Here is a 23,448-nt window from a genome sequence, read left to right on the forward strand (position 1 = left end):
TAACAGGTGAACCTAGACCATTGATAATAGCTCAGTTTTTATATTTCAGCTACTTGACAGCTGCACAACTCAGTTGAAAATGCCACTGCCTGCAAAGACACTGTACACACCTGTTGGTGAGAGACTACAATCATGGGATGAAATAGAAAGAGAGATGGTTGTGTGTGTTTCTACAGGGCCTCCATTTATGAATAGAAAAGGTAGTTTATCACAGTCTTTCTGTAGAAGATTACAAGTCTGTCATGTATTTTAAGTATGAGGAAATATGGAAAATATAATCATAATGATTCTTAGGTTCTTCTTCATGGTCTCTGTGAATGCACACAAATGGGTTTTACTGCACCTGCGCAGGAGTCCTTGAAATATTCTAGAGCTTAAAAATATGTAATTAGTAGGATGTTGCCCTGTGCTGCACATACTCCGACCGCCTGAAATACTTCAGTTCCTTTTAGCTGTCACTGAAATTGAACTCCTGTAGTGACTGTTAGAGCGATGTTGTGATTTTCTGATCTTACAGTTTTTCAGATCTTTTGGACTGCCTAACATTTTCGATTCTTTGATCACGGATTTAATCAATTTTTTTTATTTACAGATGTTTCCCTGTGAGTTATCTCTTCTTTTTGTGTCCCCCCCTTCTCGCCCTTTTTTAATGGCCTCCTCAGGCCTATTCAAGCGTTGCACAACGTGTGCCAATAAAATTCCTTTTACTGATGGCCACAATCATTGCTTGTTCTGTCTGGATGAGAGTCACCAGACTCACTCCTGTCTGGAGTGTAAAAAGTTAACAAAACTGGCTCTTGAACTCTGGCTGCAATGACTTAGGTCCCACTTGTGGGGAAAATCCTTGGCACCCTCCAGTCCTCCAACCAGCCCCACAATGGAACCTACCCCTAATCCAGTGCCTTTATCTGAGCCCTCTCTTCTGAGCCCTGGCCACTTGAAGTTCTAGATAGGGCTAGGAAGCCCTCTACTCAACTATTATATTCGTATATGTGGAAAGTTTTCACCAAATTTGCTGCATCATGGAAATTGCCCACGGTTCCAGTTTCCTTGGACACCCTTCTCAAGTTCCTTTGTTATCTGTTTGACCAAGGTTTAGCTCATTCAACGTTGAAAGTTTATATTTCTGCTATAGTTTCATATCAGCCTGTGGGGTCTGAGGCCTCTCATTTATTTTCTCATCCTACCTTGAAAAGATTTCTGAGAGGTTTATGGAATGTGCACCCACCTACAGGCCTCCACTTCTGCAGTGGTCTCTCCAGGTTGTTCTCCGTGCACTTGCTTGTCCTCCGTTTGAACCCATTGCCTCTGCGCATCTCAAACTTCTTTCCATCAAGACTTTGTTCCTTGTGGCTATAACTTCTGTGCGTCGAGCAAGCAAGCTGTCCGCTCTTCGAGCTGATGCCCCTTCTATTCAATTTTACCCAGACAAGGTTGTATTGTATCCAGCTGTATCGTTTCTTCCTAAGGTGATTTCAGATTTTCATGTTAATCAACCATTAATCCTTCCGACGTTGTTTCCAAATCCCTCTTCTGATGTTGAGCTCATGCTCCACTCCCTCGATGTTTGTCGTGCCTTAGCATTTTATATTTCCAGGACTAAGGAATTTCACACTTCTCCTAGACTTGTTGTATTTTTCCATGGCCCACGAAAAGGTTCTCCTGCCTCCTCACAGACAGTTTCGAGCTGGATTGTTTCTGCTATTACTTTTGCTTATGACTTGGCAGGCAAGACTCCGCCAGAGGTGCTAAAGGCACATTCCATGAGAGCTATGGCAACTTTTACAGCTTGGTTGTGTGGGGATGAGGTCCCTGACATCTGTCGAGAGGCCACTCTACTTTTGTGACACATTATCGTCTTGACATCAGGGCCAAGAAGGAAGCAAGTTTTGGAAGGGCTGTGCTGACTTCATTGTCGGTGTGATGGCCCTCCTTCTGGTAAGTGAGCTTGCTAGTCACCCCTTTGTGTGCATGCACAGAGGCCACAAAGAAGAAAGAGAGGTTATTTACCTGTAACCATAGTTTTTCGAATGGTCTTCTGTGAATCCACACATCCCACCCATCCTCCCTGCTGTCAGTCACTTGGGGTCTTGAACTTGTTGGAGTCCGAACCTTGACAGTGGCGGACATTCCAGAATAGAGGTATTTTGGGTAGGCAGAGCATGCGCCCCATGGGGCAACGTCCTGCTAATTACATCTTTTTAAGTTCTAGAATATTCCAAGGCATCCTGCACAGGCACAGTAAAACCATTTGTGTGGATTCATAGAGGACCACTTGAAGATCTATGGTTACAAGTAAGTAACTTCTCTATTTCTTTACAAACAATTTTGCACTACATCATTTTAATATTCAGTTTAATGATGAATATAGTAGTTATAAATTATGACTGCTAAGTAGTCTTTCCCTCAGCTGAAGTTTTAAAACTTATCAGCTTTTTTAAAAAATCAAGATAATGTACACAGTGTACAAAACATAACTTTTGAAAAATACTAATAGCTACATTCCATAAGATGCTCTGTTGTTATGAACCAAAGTTGACAATATGCTTGAGTTCAGTTTTTTAAAGTTTTGCACAATCTATTGTGACTGGTTGTTATCGGTTGCAGGTACAGGAAGAACAGATTTAATGGCTGAAATCCTGTTGATGGACTTGCACCACACAACAAGGATGACATCAGCAATAATAGCTGTCCTATGGATGTACTAGGACAGTGGTCCCCAACCTTGGGCCTCCAGATGTTCTTGGACTACAACTCCCAGAAGCCTTCACCACCACCCCTGCTGGCTAGGATTTCTGGGAGTTGAAGTCCAAGAACATCTGGAGGCCAAAGCTTGGAGACCACTGTGCTAGGGAACAAAAAGCTTCCTACAGACCCCTCGACCAGGTTTTGGTATCCCTAGGTATCCCCTTCATCTTGGGAGAATCTTCAGGAGTTGTGGAACAGGAAGGGGAATGATTTAAAGCCAGAAAACCAACTTTGTTAGGAGCAGCAGTGATTTTTTTGGGGGGGGGGCTTTAAACTCTTCCCCCTTTTGTTCTGTAGCTCCCAACGGCTGCCTCGGGATGAAGGAGATCCTTAGGAATCCACAAAACATGAAGGGTTGGAAGCTTTTTAATGCTGTGAAATGGCTGCAGCATGGTTGCAGCTGATGAAATCGTCCTTGTTGTGTGGCAGAAATTGGTGCAACAGGATTTCAGCCATTAAAAAGTGTTTTCAAATCTTTGAATTGATTTAGATTTTTAAAATATTATTTTATTGATTGTATCCTACACTGAGATTGATTGTACTCCATCATGAGATCTACTGACACAAGGTGGGGTAGAAATATATATATACCCCACCTTGTGTCAGTAGATCTCATGATGGAGTACAATCAATCTCAGTGTAGGATTCAATCAGTAAAATAATATATATAAAGATAATGTGGAATATACATTCTTCATTAATCAGACTGGGTGGCCTAAGCCATTTCATAACACTTTGTCTCATTCAGAAGTATTATATATCATATCCTACGTAGTTTCATGTCTTTTTTTACCTTAAATATAATTTATTATATCCTATACCTCAAGGCAGCAATTAGATAGCTCATCATTATTTCAATTGGATAGTCATATTATCTACTTCCTGTCTCAATTAAGTTGAACTAAAATTTGATAGAGCTTTCTGTTTTGCTTTTGAAAAGCTACACAGTAATGTACAACCTGTTCCAGCAGAGATTTTTCTGTTAAATTGGTAGTTTTCAAGATATACTAATAAACAGTTCTTCACTTTTTAGAAAATTTGTCCAAATGAATAATAAATACAAAAAAGTGAAAACTCCAAATCATTCCATGGTTAGCTGTTTGATACTTAACATTGCTTATACTGTGTATGATATATATTTTTTCAAAAGCAGCATTATAAAACTGATGTAAGGCAGACTATTCATACCGAAGTATGAAGAGTCTGTATCTTAGTACTACTGAGATCAATCAACTGCTTGAGTAACCTGACTCCCAGTGGCAACTTTTAATTGGAAACCATTTACCATTATACATAACCTTTTTGGTGTATATATCTACCATTTGTCTTTTGCCTAAACCATATATTTCTGGATATGTCACCAGTTTCTTCAGGGAGTAAAGAAGTTCTGAATACTGCAGAAGGTACAAGAAATCTTCTATAGAATTTCTTATAATGTAGTGATGTGGTTATAACAACAGTTTCCCAGCAAGCAATTTGTAGAAGGGAGTGGCACAGAAGGAAAATGGGGGAACGTTCTGCCAGCATGACAGTGGTGAAGAGAATTGACTATTTAAAATTAAATCTCTTCAGGTTCCAGTGCAGAGTATTACTTTTCCTTTAGAAGCCTACATCATTTGAAAATATTGTATATAAAATGGAGGAATTATGCCCTCAATAGGCTTCTGAGCATTTGAATGTCCATTTCGTTCGTGATTTTTCCCCTAAAACCAACTGAGCCTTGGGAGCAAAACAAAGTCATAAAGCCAAATGAGGTAACTGATAGTGGCTGGACTTCCATTTAAAAACAAAAAGGATAAAATATGAAAAGATCCCCTCCCTTACTTTCACTTTTGGGGTTCTTTCATGGATTCCTGAAAGAAAGCCTCTTAAACTTGTAGGGTTTGTTTAAACAAATGAAGGTAACATAAGAACTGTGTTTTTTTTCATGTTACCCTTCTTTGTTAAGCTTTTTTGTCACCAAAATCACCTGGGAAATTTGCCTCACCTCACCACTCCTCCACTCCTCCTTACTCTGCTGCCAGCCCTGGCTGCTCCACTTTTCCCTCCCCACCTCCCTCCCCACTGCTGCTGCTGCACCCCTTGCCATGCTTTCATCTCCCCCTACTGTACTTTCCTTGTCAGTACTGTCACCATCACCAATGGGGGGGGGGATAACCTGAAAGAGGTGCCCCTTTTTATGAAATGAAAGGAATGGTGCATGAAAACCAACTTAGAGGTTGCCCCCCACAAAAAACAGAAATGCAGGTTTGTGACCTGCATACCCCTAATAATAGACAACAGCACTACTTTTCAGGCAACAGCCTTAAAGCCCTGGAAAGCTGCCCTGTGTCAATGCATGATCATCCTGAACCGGCAGTGGAACAGATTCTGGGCCAGATGTTAGCACATGAGTAGCAAGATTGTAGCAAAAGTTTTCCTTTCCTTTCCATGCTCACTTAGTAGTTTTGAGTCGAGACCTGTGTACTTATAGTTGTCAGTGGTGTCACTACCAAGCTTCAATTTAGTCTGAAGGGCTCCATCTCAGAGGTAACCCAAAATTAACTAAAGACTGAAGACTCAGTTCTAACTGGACAGTCATGCCCAGATATGTACCTAAGTTGTCCATGTAGCAATATTCTGAGCTTGTTATATTATCATCTTAAGTGAAAATCTCAGCAGAGGAAAGGGCAACAATGTTATTAAAGGACTGCAGCAATTCTGATATGAAGAAAGGTTATAAATTACTAGTTTGTGTAGCTCACATAAAGGCGCATGTGATGAAACAATGTGAGATTATACACAGTGAAGAGAAAGTGGATAGAGAGTTTAGTTCATGGAGCCTAAAGAACCAATAGCCACTATTCATGAGGGCTATGTATTACCTCCAGTACTTCTGTTCTAGTTGCTATAGAGGATGAGTTAGAAGATACTTGAGCACTAAAACCCAGCTTGTTGGTTTCCTAGTAGCATCTTATTAGCCACCTCATCAATAGAATACTAGACTAGACAGGCCTTGAGTTTGACCTGTTCAGGCTTATTAAACTCTTATTTTTGTATGCTGTACAAGATTGTTAGAGAAATCACTTTTATTAATTGAAGTGGCAAATTGTTGTTTCAGCCATGAAGCATGAAGTGGAAGTTAGAGCACATTATGCCAGAATTCGGAAACAGGAGGGTCCAGAATCTACTGACATTATTGTCTCCCCATCACAAAATATTATACAGAAGGTAGTATAATGAAATCCTGTATAATAGTAAAGTACTGCATAATACTGCATATAACTGGCTGTAAATTATATGGTTTTAGTGTTGTATGTTTGTGGATTAGGACAGATCAGGCAACTCCTACCAGGACCCAGACCCTGTTGTCATCATTTAGGATACAACAACAAAGAGTCCTGTAGCACCTTTAAGACTGGCAAGTTTTAATTTGGTGTGACTTTTTGTAGTCTGCAGCCCACTTCTTGGGTGTTGTGTCAGTAAACAGACCTTTACAGAATGATAGTGTGAACAGAAGATAAAGGTTAATGGGAATGCAAGTTCCTGCATGTTGATGGTCAGTCAATGCATCCTTGACAATCCTTTGGGAGGAGAAATAGAGAATTAAATGTAGTTTTGAAGAACCACTTGATGGTCCACTGGGAGTAACAGATACAGTTAAGCATAGATTAGGGGTGTGCCATTCTTTTCTTTTTCTGTTTAGACTCTAAATCTCAGGATTTTAGCAGTTTTTACTCACAAACACAGACATTTCCACTTCAATCACCTAGACAAACCTGAGGCCTCTTTCAAGGCCTTCTTCTTAGCCTTCATTTCCTGCTGCAGTGCCACCAAAGAGGAAACTGCCCCAAGGCTTCTTGGGTGTGGTATTGTTCTCTATTCAGTGCTTTAAAAAACCCTCAGCTGTATGAATGTGGGATATCATATTTCTCTGCCCACAATTAAGAACAGCAGGAAATGATCTGATATTGCTACATAATATCAAATCTATGTTGCCACAGGAAAAGGAATGCCAAAGTTTACATAGCAAAGGGCAGACTGATTGTAGAGAACACCAATGTCCGCGGTGTACAGGATACCCTCTTGGGTACCCTCTTGGACTCACTACTAGAGATGGGCACGGTCCACAAAAATGATAGGACGGGAGGGGGCATGCACAGAGACAGCGAGTCCAGCTCCTGAAAAGGAAGCCAGGCCTGCTGTCTCTCAAGATGGCAATGGAGGCAGCGGATGAAGAGGAGGAGTCAACAAGACTATGTCAGGAGGCGATGGGGCCATTAGGAAGGGGGTGGAGGGACAAACAGGAATTTCTTAAATTGTAAAAAAAGTTCATGGTTCAGGTTTGTTGGTTTTAACCAACTTGAACCAACTCGAATCAACAAACCAGTGAATTTTAGCAAACTTCTTGGTTCTTGTTTTAGTTTGCGCCCATCTCTACTCACTACCATTCACAAAGAGAGACCAAAGCAGTGGAAAATCCCAGAACCTGACTCCTTTTCTCAGTAAATTGCTTCTCAGTCAAAATACAAAGCAACCGTCAGCACAGTTTTTCAACAAGTTATCTAGGTATCTATTGCTCGGAAAATATAGTGCTGTGACAAAACCTTTGCTGGGGGCCGCAGATAAGCAGTCACTTGAACTAACTGCAGATGTTGTATGGAGAGAGATGTCTCTGACCTCATGCTTCAGAGCTTGGATTTTGAAGATTCAGAGGATACAGATCTTTCCACTTTTTTTCACATTTGCGTCAGGAACTTTCTTTTTCTTTGCTGAACCACATTACCAGTCAAACTGGGTATTTGCTACTGCTCTTGCTTTTGAATCTAGATGCTCCCAATGTTTCAAACAGAAGGGGATGATTCATACATTCTGGTATTAGGAGGAGGCTAGGAGAATAATTGACGATATTTCCTGCTGCCTTCATCTTGATGTAGAACAGCAAACCAGTAAATTCAGAAAGGTGGGAGGTGGAACTTGATTTAACATAAATTTTTCAATCCGGTCAGATGCCCTAATTTAAGCTATTTCACTTCCATGCCAAAGGTTCAAGTAAATCCACAGTAAGCTTCATTTTGCAAAACAAGGCCCACACTGCACATCCTGGCTAGGGATTTAAAATGAGTTTTTGCAACAAGTATCCATTACTTTTCTTTAAGGGACGTGGTGACACTGCAGGTTAAACCGCAGAAGTCTCTGTGCTGCAAGGTCAGAAGACCTGCAGTTGTAAGATTGAATCCACACGACAGAGTGAGCCCCCGTCGCTTGTCCCAGCTCCCGCCAACGTAGCAAAAGAATGCAAAATGCGAGAAGATAAATAGGTACCACCTCGGGGAAGGTAAGAGCGTTCCGTGTCTAGTCGCGCTGGCCATATGACCACAGAAACTGTCTTTGGACAAACACTGGCTCTACAGCTTGGAAATGGGGATGAGCACCGCCCCCTAGAGTCGGACACGACGGGACATTTGTCAAAGGGAACCATTGCCTTTACCTTTTACTTTTCTTTAGCCTTTTCTCAAATGCTTCACTCTTCAGCATAAAAGAACACTGACCTTGAAAGAACATGGCTGATACTTCTTTCCAAATACAGATAGCTGGGTGTTGTGCACTGGGTTGCATGCAGTAGAAACACTTCAGATGCCTTGGGGAATAATAATGAAATACTTTTCAGCTGCACAGACATGTAATTGAGCACACACAGTTAATCTGACATTTCTTCTAGGTACAGTATTTTATTACTTTGTGCCTCCAAGCAATAGAGATCTAGAGGACCTGTTGAAAAACAGCCCAGCCAATTGCTTTGGATAGTGGCAGGAGTGATTAACTAATGAAAAAAATGAGTCAGGTTCTGGGATTTCCCCCTGCTTGGGGTCTCTTTGTTAATGCGGGTGAGCACAAGAGGACATCCTGTAGACCAGTGATCCTCAACCTTGGGCCTCCAGATGTTCTTGGACTTCAACTCCCAGAAATCCTGGCCAGAAGAGGTGGTGGGGTAGGCTTCTGGGAGTTGTAGTCCAAGAACATCTGGAGGCCCAAGGTTGGGGACCACTGCTGTAGACCATCTTGACAGCTGTCACTGGTGTTGTCAGCATTCAGGCCATTCTTTGCTATGTAAATCTTGGCATCTTTTTTCCTGCTGGCAACGTGGACACAGTATTGTGCAGCAATATCAGGCCATTTCCTGGAATGTTGAATTATGGACATAGAAGTATCCAGTGCTAGAGGACCCGAGAAGATGGCCACATTATCTGTGCTATGGGAGGGAGAACCAAGGACAGCTGTGGGAGGGCAGAACCAAGGACAGCTGCTGCAGTTCCTCTGGGCCAAAATATTTTGAAGGGCCGTATTGGACTTCATGAAATGGTGAAGCAAAAATATGAATGAGTGCAACATGTACAGCAGAGAAACATCCAACCCTTTAACCTCTCAGGGAAACTGTTCCCATCCTTGCTCCACAGAATGCAGACTAGAACACTAGCTTCCAATTTCCAAATCCTTGCTCTGCAAGTATGTTGCCTACATGTTTTCCAAAGGATGTCTTCTTGCTTTCTGAAATTAAAAAAAAATGGGGTCTAAGCATTAGCAAAGATTGTCACTTGAAATCAAGGTCAAAATCATACATGTTATGTAAAAAACAGAAAGTGGAGGAAGAGGAGATGAGGGAGAATCAACTAATTTGAAACATGATGTTGGAGGAGAACCTTACAGATACCACAGACAATTAGAAAAGGAAATAAGGAAGTGCTTAATGCTGTCAAGTCTGTGCTGTCTGAGTAAATTGAGGCTATCTTGCCTTGCACATATAATAAATATACAGAACTGACCAGAAAAACCAGTATTGCTTGGAAAATGGGGGGGGGGGGCAGTAGGAAAAGAGAACGAAATTACATTTAACAGGGATAAGTGTAAAGTTCTAGATCTGGGGGGAACCAAATGCACAGTTACAAAATGGGGGATACTTAGCTCAGTAATACTACGAGTGGGACGGATCTTGGAATTGCTATAGTTCACAAGCTGAATATGAGCCAACAGTGTGATGCAGCGGCAAAAGACAAATGCTATTTTAGGCTGCATTAAGAGAAGTATAGTATCTAAATCCTGTGAGGTACTAGTTTCTCGGTATTCAGCACTGGTTAAGCCTTGTCTTGAGTACTTGTCCAGTTCTGGACATCACACCTTAAGAAGGATGCCAACAAACTGGAGCAAATTCAGAGAAGGGCAACAAGGCTGATAAGGGGCATGGAAACCAAGCTCTAGGAGGAGAGACAGAAAGAACTGGGCATGTTTAGCCTTAAGAAAAGAAGAGCAATAGCACTTTTCAAATATTTGAAATACTGTCATACAGAGGAGGGGCAGGATCTGTTCATGATCATCCCAGAGTGCAGGACATGTAACAATGGGCTCAAGCTCCAAGAAGCCGTTTTCAGACTGAATATCAGGAAAAACATCATAACTATTAGAGCAGTACAACAATGGAACAAATTACCTCAGGAGACAGTGGGCCCTGCTGAAGGCGTTCAAAAGAAAATTGGAAAACCATCTGTCAGATCTGCTATGACTTGGATTCCTGCATTCAGTAGGGGGTTGGACTTGATGGCCTTATAAAGGTAAAGGTTCCCCTTGACAATTTTTGTCCAGTTGTGTTCGACTCTAGGGGGCGGTGCTCATCCCCGTTTCCAAGCCATAGAGCCAGCGTTTGTCCAAAGACAATCTTCCGTGGTCACATGGCCAGTGCGACTTAGACACGGAACACTGTTACCTTCCCACCGAGGTGGTCCCTATTTATCTACTTGCATTTGCATGCTTTCAAACCGCTAGGTTGGCAGGAGCTGGGACAAGCGATGGGCTCTCACTCCGTCACGTGGATTCGATCTTACGACTGCTTGGTCTTCTGACCCTGTAGCACAGGCTTCTGCGGTTTAGCCTGCAGTGCCACCACGTCTCTCTGATGGCCTTATAGACCTCTTCTAACTCTATGATTCTAGATCATGGAAGAAGGCTGCCCTCATTGCAAAACTGTAACTTGCATGTTGGTTTGACGGGGCAGAGAATGTGCCTTCCACATCACAAACTGTTCTGCTTGATTCAGCTTGTGGCTGGATAAATTTATAAAGTTGTTCAGTGGGTTCATTTAGGATAAGCAGACCCTTAAAATGACCACTTCATAATGAAGTGTTATTAAACACTATCTTCTTCATGGATTGCTGCCTTGTCGTGGCGAAGGGGCTTGAGTAACTCAGAGAAACTATGGGCTATGCCGTGCAGGGACACCCAAGACGGACAGGACATAGTGGAGAGTTCCGACTAAACGCAATCCACCTGGAGTAGGAAATGGCAAGCCACTCCAGTATCTTTGCCAAGAACGCCCCATGATCAGAAACAAAAGGCTAAAAGATATGACGCTGGAAGATGGGCCCCTCAGGTCGGAAGGCGTCCAACATGCTACTGAGGAAGAGCGGAGGACAAATACAAGTAGCTCCAGAGCTAATGAAGTGGTTGGGCCAAAGCCGAAAGGATGCTCAGCTGTGGACGTGCCTGGAAGTGAAAGGAAAATCCAATGCTGCAAAGAAAAATACTGCATAGGAACCTGGAATGTAAGATCTATGAACATTGGGAAGCTGGAGGTGGTCAAACAGGAGATGGCAAGAATAAACATCGACATCCTGGGCATCAGTGAACTAAAATGGACAGGAATGGGCGAATTCATCTCAGATGATTATCATATCTACTATTGTGGGCAAGAATCCCGTAGAAGGAATGGAGTAGCCCTCATAGTCAACAAAAGAGTGGGAAAAGCTGTAATGGGATACAATCTCAAAAATGATAGAATGATGTCAATACGAATCCAAGGCAGACCATTCAACATCACAATAATCCAAGTTTATGCACCAACCAGCATTGCTGAGGAGACTGAAATTGAACAATTCTATGAAGATTTACAACACCTTCTAGAACTGACACCAAAGAAAGATGTTCTTCTCATTCTAGGGGACTGGAATGCTAAAGTAGGGAGCCAAGAGATAAAAGGAACAACAGGGAAGTTTGGCCTTGGAGTTCAGAACGAAGCAGGACAAAGGCTAATAGAGTTTTGTCAAGAGAATAAGCTGGTCATCACAAACACTCTTTTCCAACAACACAAGAGGCGACTCTATACATGGAAATCACCAGATGGGCAATATCGAAATCAGATTGATTATATTCTCTGCAGCCAAAGATGGAGAAGCTCTATACAGTCAGCAAAAACAAGACCTGGAGCTGACTGCGGTTCTGATCATCAGCTTCTCATAGCAAAATTCAAGCTTAGACTGAAGAGATTAGGAAAAACCACTGGGCCACTCAGGTATAATCTAAACCAAATCCCTTATGAATACACAGTGGAAGTAAAGAACAGATTTAAGGAACTAGATTTGGTGGACAGAGTGCCTGAAGAACTTTGGATAGAGGCTCATAACATTGTCCAGGAGGCAGCAACGAAAACCATCCCAAAGAAAAGGAAATGCAAGAAAGCAAAGTGGCTGTCCAACGAGGCCTTAGAAATAGCAGAGAGGAGAAGGGAAGCAAAATGCAAGGGAGATAGGGAAAGTTACAGAAACTTGAATTCAGACTTCCAAAGAATAGCAAGGAGAGACAAGAGGGCCTTCTTAAATGAACAATGCAAAGAAATAGAGGAAGATAACAGAAAAGGAAAGACCAGAGATCTGTTCAGGAAAATTGGACATATTAGAGGAACATTTTGCGCAAAGATGAACATGATAAAAGACAAAAATGGGAGGGACCTAACAGAAGCAGAAGACGTCAAGAAGAGGTGGCAAGAATACACAGAGGAATTATATCAGAAAGATTTGGATATCCCGGACAACCCAGACAATGTAGTTGCTGACCTTGAGCCAGACATCCTGGAGAGCGAAGTCAAGTGGGCCTTAGAAAGCCTGGCTAACAACAAGGCCAGTGGAGGTGATGGCATTCCAGTTGAACTATTTAAAATCTTGAAAGATGATGCTGTTAAGGTGCTACATTCAATATGCCAGCAAGTTTGGAAAACTCAACAGTGGCCAGAGGATTGGAAAAGATCAGTCTACATCCCAATCCCAAAGAAAGGCAGTGCCAAAGAATGCTCCAACTACCGTACAATTGCACTCATTTCGCACGCTAGCAAGGTTATGCTCAAAATCCTCCAAGGTAGGCTTCAGCAGTATGTGGACCGAGAACTCCCAGAAGTACAAGCTGGATTCCGAAGAGGCAGAGGAACTCGAGACCAAATTGCTAACTTGCGCTGGATTATGGAGAAAGCCAGAGAGTTCCAGAAAAATATCTACTTCTGCTTCATTGACTATGCGAAAGCCTTTGACTGTGTGGACCACAGCAAACTATGGCAAGTTCTTAAAGAAATGGGAGTGCCTGACCACTTTATCTGTCTCCTGAGAAACCTATATGTGGGACAGGAAGCAACAGTTAGAACTGGTCATGGAACAACTGAGTGGTTCAAAATTGGGAAAGGAGTACGGCAAGGCTGTATATTGTCCCCCAGCTTATTTAACTTATATGCAGAATACATCATGCGGAAGGCTGGACTGGAAGAAACCCAAGCCGGAATTAAGATTGCCGGAAGAAATATCAACAACCTCCGATATGCAGATGATACCACTCTGATGGCAGAAAGTGAGGAGGAATTAAAGAACCTTGTAATGAGAGTGAAAGAGGAGAGTGCAAAAAACGGTCTGAAACTCAACATCAAAAAAACTAAGATCATGGCCACTGGTCCCATCACCTCCTGGGAAATAGAAGGGGAAGATATGGAGGCAGTGTCAAATTTTATCTTCCTGGGCTCCATGATCACTGCAGATGGAGACAGCAGCCCTGAAATTAAAAGGCACCTTCTTCTTGGGAGGAAAGCGATGACAAATCTTGACAGCATCTTGAAAAGCAGAGACATCACCTTGCCAACAAAAGTCTGAATAGTCAAAGCTATGGTTTTTCCTGTCGTGATGTATGGAAGTGAGAGCTGGACCATAAAGAAAGCAGACCGCCGAAGAATTGATGCCTTTGAATTGTGGTGCTGGAGGAGGCTCTTGAGAATCCCCTGGACTGCAAGGAGAACAAACCTATCAGTTCTAAAGGAAATCAACCCTGAATGCTCACTTGAAGGACAGATCCTGAAGCTGAGGCTCCAGTACTTTGGCCATCTCATGAGAAGAAAAGAGTCCTTGGAAAAAACCTTGATGTTAGGAAGGTGTGATGGCAAGAGGAGAAGGGGACGACCGAGGATGAGATGGCTGGACAGTGTCTGCGAAGCAACCAACATGAACCTGACACAACTCCGGGAGGCAGTAGAAGACAGGAGGGCCTGGCGTGCTCTGGTCCATGGGGTCACGAAGAGTCGGACACGACTAAACGACTAAACACACACATTAAACACTATTCAGCATCAAAAGCATTTCTTAATTTGCTATCTCAAGTAACATCTCACATAACAGAAATTATTGAAAGGGAGAGCCTTCATGTAGCATTAGGTAGGGCTCTCTCTGTATCCTAACCCCTTTGCAAACCCAATTATCAGGAAACGGGCTTCAAGGTCTTTAGAAATGAAGTGAAATATGACAAATAGTTGTACGAACACATTTTACAAAGCTGATTTTGCATTTCATAACTTTATTGGAATGCTCTGCTTATTTGGATATATTTACAGCTATTATTTCTGGGCAATAGATCACAAACAGAGACAACAGTTCTCCAAGTGAGATGTATTCCAAAGAACCCTGTGCAAAGTTTTGAAAAGTTACTTTGCAGGGCTATAACATCTGTGATGATTGCAGACCCTGAGTGCCTCCACACATTTTCTATGGCTAGCTCCAAAATTTGCCCACATACTACTGTAGTTGCTTTGTTGAACCAAGACCAATTTAGCTTAATCAGCTGTACAGTGTAAGTAAATTCAGATGGGGGACCAAAGCCCATTTATATTGAGTATTACATTAATTCTTCCACTTACCTTCTGTCGTAGAAAGCCATAAATGCAACATAGCCGTTAGCGGTTACTACTGGGAGCTCTGTGCTGAACCTGATTAAAGATTTCCCTGATGCCATTTGTGGTGAGAGGGAGATCTCATTGGGAGTGATTCATAGCTAGGACTTCCATTACTAAAGCAGCTTTAAATATTTTTAAATAATTGTGTAGAAACTGAATCTTCAATGAGAGAAATGGAATCAAGGGAGAAAAAAATGTTTAGAGTTAATTGTTAGAGAGATTTTTGAAGCCACAGGGGAGGGGGAGGTTATTTCATCAACCTTCTGGGCTAGTAATCAATTTTTAAAAAAATGTGATTATATAAACATTGAACCTTTGCATAGAATTCTAGGTCAGTTGCATTATTGGTTAGAGCTGAATGACAATGCTACAATCAAAATTTTATCCCATAACAGAGTGACAGTTAATGAATTGCAGATATTCAAAACTGCATTAACTTTTTTTCACTTAGAAAACTATGTCTAACTTTATTGACAGTGAATGTATAAAAAAGTTTCTAACATTGAAATAATGTCAATAAAACTACAGTCTAGGCTGTTCAATACTCTTCACAGTAAAATGTGTCAAATTTATTTTTCTATAGACCAAGTAATTTATAATTTGCATTAATTAAGTATACACTGAAGGACCAATTTAGCCACTAGAATTTTACAACAGCAATAGTTAATTCCAGTATCTTCTAGATGGTATGATATGGTAATACACAAGAGGGATACCTAATTCACAGAAGCATTTCAAAATGGTGCTAAAAGTGGTAAAATTGTATATATGAATAATCTTCAAGACATTGTAATATGTATTGATGTCACTAACTCCTGAAAACTTTCAAAATATCTTCATAAGATATGCTCTTATATCAGAAGTTGGTTGGGGTTTACATAACACTACAGAAGTGATATATACTCTCCCAAGGATTTATGCCTAACACGTCTGTTTAATTCAGTGATTACTTTGTCGTTCAAAATCTTATGGATTTGTTGCTGAACTAGTCCATTTTGTTTACAATTCATACAATATATTTAGTCATATATTTACAAGAACTCATTATTCCTGTATATAATGCCATATAGGCACTGAATAAGTTGCCCCTGTCAAATGAATGTTACTTGCTGTTTCCAACACCCAGCATTTAAAAAGAAAAAAGAAAAACAACCTTCTTTCTAAATCAGTGATCTACGGTAAATCCGTGATCTGAAATACCTGTCTTTTAGCCTTCCAGATTTCTAATGAAGTTGTTAATTTCCGGCGATCTTACCTTTATCGATCTGAATCGCCTTCACAGGAAAAATGAATCAGATTTCTTTTCTCTTGTTCTTCTTCTTTTAATATCAGCAGGAATCCATTTTATCATTAAGCTGAAGTGCCATCAAACATCTATGATCCTGACAGCTTTATCTGAAAAATGTAATTCCTGCTGCTATGGAAACATTAAGGTGATGCAAATGTAAATTAACAGTGACAGACTAGTAAGCACACTATGTGCAGAATGCCCTCAGGAGAACGCTAAATGTCTGCATATCTCATTGGGGACTTACTCTTTAATCATAATTAAAACATTGATTTAATAGTCCACAAAAGTTTACTTCTAAGGTATTTTTCTAAAGAAGAAGAAAACACTTTGTGGTTTAATGTCTTCCTCCTTGTCTACCTCAGTTTTTTAGCCCTTTTTTATTAGCTTTGTAGGGAAGTCTCATGTAATCAAAGATTTAAAAATTTTAACAGAAAAGCCTTGGTGTGTTTAATCCCTCCCTCCTACTGAAACAGAGTTTCTCCTTAGTTAACATCTTTGTCAATTAAACTATTTTGAGTTCATAGTTACATGTAAACTGAACAGACAAAACGAGAGTAGATGCATATGTATTATATCCATGTGAGCTTGTATCCCTGCTTCAGAGACCCTCATTCTCCCATCCCGGTCAGCATGCTATAGTCATATGATTGAACTGGATCTTTTGGCCTCTTTCATTTCCTTCTATCTCTACACTGTGGAACGCACTTCCTTATACCATGGTGGGTTTCGTGTGTGACGTTGAGTTTCAGTGCCCACTCTCTCACCACATCTCTTCTTCTACCTTGTTTGTTTCATCTTTTGATGAGCAGTCTGGTACACATGCCTATTTAGTATAGTCATTTTTAATGGCTGCAACCAATTATAAGTCAATCATTTGCTAGAACAAATATAGACCACTCGTGACACATTACCGTAATTTGAACACAACTAGGTAGTGCTTGTATTGTGAGCTATTAAGTGCCTGACATTCTCCATGCTGGGCAACTGAAACATCAAAGCTATAGTTGAGATCTGTTCCGTAAATCCAGTGAGCATAGTGAGGTAGATATAGGGAAGGGGTACAATGATGTAGGGAACAATGTCTGTGTTAAATGTCTATGGCCCTTAGTGCCTTCAGACATTCAGTCAGTGAAGACAGAGAGAGTGTAAGTCAGGCTAACAGGTAGAAGTGACTCATGAAAACATACCACTCACTTGCTTTCTTCCTAGAGTGTCACAGTCTGTCATATCTAAAATAAAATCTGATATGGACTAGTCTGCATTTATTGTGACAAATATCATGAGATGGGGTTATCATACACTATTGGCATACATTTTCTTCTCCAGAAAAAATGTATAAACTATTAAATGAAACTGCAAAAGAAATACAAAGAAGTGGAAAATGCACCAATATTCTTAATGATTGTAAATTTTCAATTTTTTTTTATGTACAGGTCAACATGAATAGCAATCTTTTGGCACTTACCTATGGACCCCATCGAGATCTTAGTGAATAAGTAAGTAGTCCCTGAAGTAAAAACTACAGTGTCATTTAAGCCAGCTTCAATAAAGAACCTAAAATCCAGTGGGGAAGACAGAATTCAGAAACAATTAACACACTGCTTTTCAACTCTTTATAATTTTTAAAACAATATTTTGCTTCTTATTTTTCATATTTTTCCTATTTATTCTATCATTATTTTCATTATATACCATTCATCTGTCTGGTGGCACCTAAAGTCGCATGCAACATAATGAGAAAAAAAGAACATGTTAGAGCATATCAATAAAGCTATCTGAACAGCCAAAACATACATAATCACAAAGTGGTGGAAATACAGATAGTATCAACAGCACCCAAAAGTCCACTGGAACAGTTCTGCCATATACCTTCTCCTGAATCTCACCTAGACATTATATTTCACAGGGCAACAGTGTGAAAAATCTCTTCCAAATGTATTCAGGTCAGACTGCTTTGATACTTGGCACTTTTAAAATTCAACTGATGCAGGACTCATATGGGTAGAGGTGGCACAGTAGATAGATGGTTTCATGCAAGTACAGCTTTAAGAGTAATAACCAACATCTTGCATTGAACTCAGAAGACCACTATCAGCCATCACAGCTGGAACAGAATAGGTATCATGTGACTGCAGCATGAGGCAACTTTCAGTAGCCTAGCCATTGCACACTGTACTATGTGAACCTTCCAAGTTGCTTTCAAAGGCATCCACATATATTGGGAATTTTAATCTCAAAATTACATCAGCATGAATCAATGTGGCCACATTGGTCATCTCCAGGACTGATGGACAGGTAATCTGAGCATGATTTCCACCTTTTTTCCTCCAGCATTGGGTCTAGTAAACCATCCAAATGCCTTACCTGTTCACCCAGGAATTTCTATATCATCAGAGTAACAATTGGATTTGTCAATTTGTCAAGTGGCCAACATCACCACCATCTTGTCCAGATCCAGCTTCAGTTGGTTAACCCTCAGCCACTTGATCATGGCTTCCAGACAATAACTAACAACTGTCATTGCTATCCCTCGTTGTTTAGTTAATGAAATATGTTTCTGAGCGTCACCACTATATTGATAGCACCCAAATGAAAAGCTAAGGATAATCTCCAACAGTGGCCTTACTAATGTAGAATCCTATTACTGCACCATTACATTCTTGGTCCTTTTGCAAAGAAAAGTTGAAAAGCATTGCATAACCAGTCTAGCTAGGCCCACATCTTTCTTAGACCTCCTCCACTATATACCATGACCCACTGTGTAAAAAGCTGCTAATAGATATATTGGCAAAAATTTGATTTACCTTTTTCCAATGATAGAGGAGATAATCTACCAAGGCCACCAAAGTCACCTCAGTTCCAGAAGCAGATTCAAAGCTAGACTGCAAGGTGTTCTGCGCAGACTGCATGTTGTTGATTGCTACTGCATATTGTCTGCCCAATACTGTTAAATATTGCTTGATACTGCATTTTAAAAGAATTTAAGATCCCTGTTAGAACAGGCCAAAAATCCATCCAGTAAAGCATCCTGTTTCAATTAATGGCCAGACCAATGTTCCAGGAAACAAGAAGTAGGGCAACAAGACAAGATCCCGGCTACCCTTTTTTTCTGCAATATGAATTCAAAGGCATATACTTCTGGTTATGGAGGTGCTTTGTAGCTATCACAGCTATTTGTTGCTCACAGAGATCTCTAAGAGTTTTCTTGTCTGAGCCATTAGCCACCACCTCATCTTTGGCAAACAGACAGTCAGATAAAAACTATTATGACTGTGGAACTACATAGCTAAATTAATATATGGTTGGAATCCTATTGGTATTCACATAAGGTTCGTGTGACTTGTCATAGCTAACTGTTGCAAATTAACAGATGGGCACATATTGGTTGTGTATCTGGGCCTGTAACTAGGAACATGAGCGGGACACACACTAGTTCTTCATCAGTTAGTTGCAAGGAGCCACAGCAGGTTATGTATGCCTCATGTGAATACTGGTAGGATTTTAGCCTATGTTTATTAGACTGCAGCTGTGAAACACTAATATGTTAATTATGATGTCAACTTTTAAATACTGAAATCAGATATTAAAGTTAAATGTAGGTGCAGAATATTAAATGTTGCATACCTATAAAATACACAACGTGCAGAGAAGAATACTGAGAAGACATTTGGAGAAAATATATTTCTTTTTCTTTCAGTTTTCTGCTATACCAGTCCCTACAAGCTGGAAAAGCTGTGCTGTGCCCAGATCCCAACGTATTAAGCAGCTTTCAAAAGCATATCAATCTCCATGTACCTTTATCACAACATTATTGTGCACACTGCCTGGAGACAGCCAATGAGAAATGGTGATAGGTCTTTGGAGATAACTGCACACACTTTGCTATTAATGTTAAATAACAGCAAAAAAGGCAGGATGTGAAGTATCTAGGCCTCTGGTTTTAATTTCTCACCTTTCGTTCTGTGATCCTATATCTTATTTCACATAATTGTATACTGTATACATTCAGTAATGAGACAATGAATCTCATTGTCTGTCTCTCTGCGTCTCTGCCTGAATGTTATTGTATGTCACAATCGGCTGAAATGAGTATAAAGTACATCTGAGTATTTTTCCTCTGCTATCTCCTCTCAGATTTTTTTTATGAAGCTTGCATTAATAAATTAACACTTTTGTCCAAGATTTCAGCATTTGGGACATGCTATTTCAATATCCTGCTTGTACTATGCTTTTGTTTATGATTTAATTATCATAAACATAGAGAGGGATATTAAATTTCAAGAGGAAATGCTTGCCAAAACTCTCACTTCTGGGAGTCTCTGAGGTTCATCTGCATAGTGAAAGGCGCATCTGTCTCAGAAACATCTGCTTCTGAATGTCTCTGTGTCATATTAAGCATTGGCCAGAATCCTATTGCCAATTTATGTTTGAGAAAGAGAAAATGTGTAATCTTTGACCGCAAATTGCTGCTCGTTAACAAGGTGCTTATTAAGGAACCGACAATTTGCTACAAAGACTTGCGTTGAATTCCCTTATACAAGGATATTGGTCATTCAGCAGCATGATTCTTTTACAATGATCTGACACATATGGGGGCCCTGTATGGAAATGAAGTTTCTCATCATGCTTTGTAGTCCTAGTTCCCTGCAGGGCAAGCACAAGCCATGATACAATGCATTCAAGAACACATGGTGTGAAGCAAATCTCTTCCTGTTCCTGAGATGGATCTTTGTTCAAAGTGCCATCTGATCACAACTGCAAAGGACCCAAGGCTCTGCCCTGGACTGACAAACCCAGCAGTCTGTGCAAGAACCTGCCTAAAATCCCTCCCCCCACTGTCCCCACTTGGAATTCCAGAGAATGGAAGATCTCTGGGCAATTCTGAACCAAATAGACTTAACCGCAGAACTATCTTTCCATTCTCTGCCAGTGAGTATCACTTGTATCCTGAATCCAAGGACCAACTTTGTATAAACCTGATGAATTTCATCTATTCCCCTGTACTCAAGTAAGGTATTTACATTCAAACAGAGCTCTCAGAGCATCCATTCAAAATGTATCATAATAATTGTATGATTCTGCTTGTTTCCTGAATGGAGAATGAAAGAAAATTGCTTCACAATTTTTATAAATTTTATGTATGCCTCTACAGGCGCCAGGCTTTTTCTAACCAATAACATCTCTCTTAATTAAGTGGTGAAACCAAGAACATTCCTGTCCATAATGTCTGAACTTCACTCATGCTTTTTAAGCAATATCTCAGAAAAACTGTAAGCACCTACTATAACCATTTAGTGTTTGGGGAGGTGGCACTGGTTTGCAGGCTGTTCTGCACCATATATTTGGGAAATAGTAAGTGTCAGTCCAATTTTACAGTGGGTGTTTGGAAATAGCTACCCACTTTTATTCTTCTGTAAATTTTTATTTCTTATAGCTAGAGATGGTGTCATAAAGGGGAAATCTGAAATATTAGTTCACAGCGAGACCCATGAGGGTTCCAGAATTAACCTGTTTGCTGCTCAGTAAAATGTTGTGAGAAATGTAGCTGTTGAAATAGCACTAGACACAGCTACATTTTCATTTAATCTTATTGACCATTGAGTTTCTTACATTCATAGATTTCCCAGAATACAGAAAGAATCTTCCCCAAGTAGTCCATTTCAATTACGTTTACATTCTTTTTGCACTTAACCACTGGGGCAGCTTGCAGCATTTAACATGACTTCTGTTTTTAAAAAAGTACCAGAACAACACAAGACTTCCCGGTATGTTACACGCTGTCATTAAAGATCACTAAACTTTTTCTTTGCTGTTCCTGTCTCTTTTTTATACACCTGCCTTTTCTTGCTAACAGTAAAGACCAATATTAATGGAAAACCCATTAAAAAAACTATTATCCTATGAAGAAAAAGTGAATGCACTCAGGTGTAAAAGGAAGATGTATCGATCAATTTCTAGCTAAACCTGGCTTGTCTGACACTTTGCAACAGTGGAATGTGTTTTTATTACATGGCCAGGTAGTTCAGATTTCCGGTCATTTTTAGTAAAGACCCCTTTTATAACATGGATAAAATTTTATCTCTGAGCTATGAAAAGAAAATTAGGCTTCATAACTCACATTGGACCCTGAGGTAACTGCTTCTATAAATTTTTAAAACATTATCAAACTTAATGTACCTGTACTGCCAAATAATGTTTGTCTCCCCTCCCCCAATTAACCATAGGATGTACTTATTTCGCCCTTTTTCCCAGAAAGGAGGACATTTTTGGCTCAGTTAATATTTCCAGAAAAATGAAAACTCATTTCTAGTTTTAATTCACTGGCATTATGTTGAAGAGATTTTCTGAGCATTTCAATAGCATATCCTCTGTAGCTGATGTGAAATGCACTCCAATAATATTTCATTGGGCTGACTTTCTTCTGACCTTTGCAAAATATACTGATTGCATGAATTAACTCACAAACTCTTGCAGTAGTTTTGAATGTACTAGAAATGCCAAGCAAAAGTGAAGTGTGTGTCCTATTATGCCAAAGAACGCACAAACATTTGAAATATTCTCACTTGTTTTCAGGCTATATGAATTAAATAATAGCTATTTAAATCAGTCAGCAATAGAAAATGAAAATATGTTTAAAATTACTTTCAGTGCCTCTTAAGTGCATGCATTTTTATAATTATTGTTTGAAATAAAAATCTAAGGAATTCATATTTTTGTTGGTGCACTATGAATCCTGGGAAACAATGTATAACAGACTCATTACAGCTGTTTCGTAAAAACCCATAAAACATGAAAGATGTCGAATTTTTTAGAGATACTCCTGGTCTCTTTTCTACACTGTAAAATATTCTTCCACCAAAATCATATAATCTAATTCTCATATAAGTCTGTTATGCACATACAGGGGGCCATTAAATTCAGTGGACAGCAGCAATCCGTGCAAACAGATTGGCTCCCTCCACCAAAATTAATGGGGGAAGTCATTGAATTTCTGTTTTTAGGAAAGGGAAGGAAGTTTTCAGCAATATCTATGCCATCGTGCAAAGCTATATCATCACATAGAAAGTTAAGGCTGACCTAGAGCATCGTCCTACCACCTGCTCAATTTGGGATGGCTGCAGTATATCATTATATTCCTTCTTCTTAAAAGAAACATTCCAGGCTCAGCTTCAGGGTTGTGGACACGAAGCGTAGGTCAAATAAGAAGCATTTGTATTTTTCATTTCATTCCATATTGCAGGTCTATTTTTCACACTGTTAGAAAGCCTTCAGTTTGAGAAGGATGTCATTTGATGATTGTGTGGTAGATTTAAAGCATGTAGTCAAACCATTAAAAATATGGCTTTTGTTACAGGCTAGATTTATCAGTATTCTTTAACTCTTTGGACCATTTCTGATTCAGACT

The 23,448-nt window shown here is 40.1% G+C and overlaps 1 protein-coding gene across 6 annotated transcripts in view; it reads left to right on the forward strand.

Moving 5' to 3' along the window:
* The window catches only part of DCDC1 (doublecortin domain containing 1), a 443,661-nt gene extending 421,815 nt beyond the window's left edge, over positions 1–21,846 (forward strand). For 5 of the 6 annotated variants that reach the window (XM_072985843.2, XM_072985844.2, XM_072985845.2 and 2 more), the window contains 4 exons: positions 50–200; positions 5,849–5,958; positions 17,477–17,539; positions 19,741–21,846. In XM_072985843.2, coding sequence (XP_072841944.2) covers positions 50–200; positions 5,849–5,958; positions 17,477–17,539 — 324 coding nt within the window. In that variant the 3' untranslated portion in view covers positions 19,741–21,846. The remainder of the gene's footprint in view (positions 1–49; positions 201–5,848; positions 5,959–17,476; positions 17,540–19,740) is intronic. The other variant, XM_078384021.1, reaches the window with a different exon arrangement.
* The last annotated feature ends 1,602 nt before the right edge of the window (positions 21,847–23,448 follow it).

This window comes from Pogona vitticeps, chromosome 1, assembly GCF_051106095.1.
Source record: "Pogona vitticeps strain Pit_001003342236 chromosome 1, PviZW2.1, whole genome shotgun sequence".
NCBI lineage: Eukaryota > Metazoa > Chordata > Lepidosauria > Squamata > Agamidae > Pogona > Pogona vitticeps.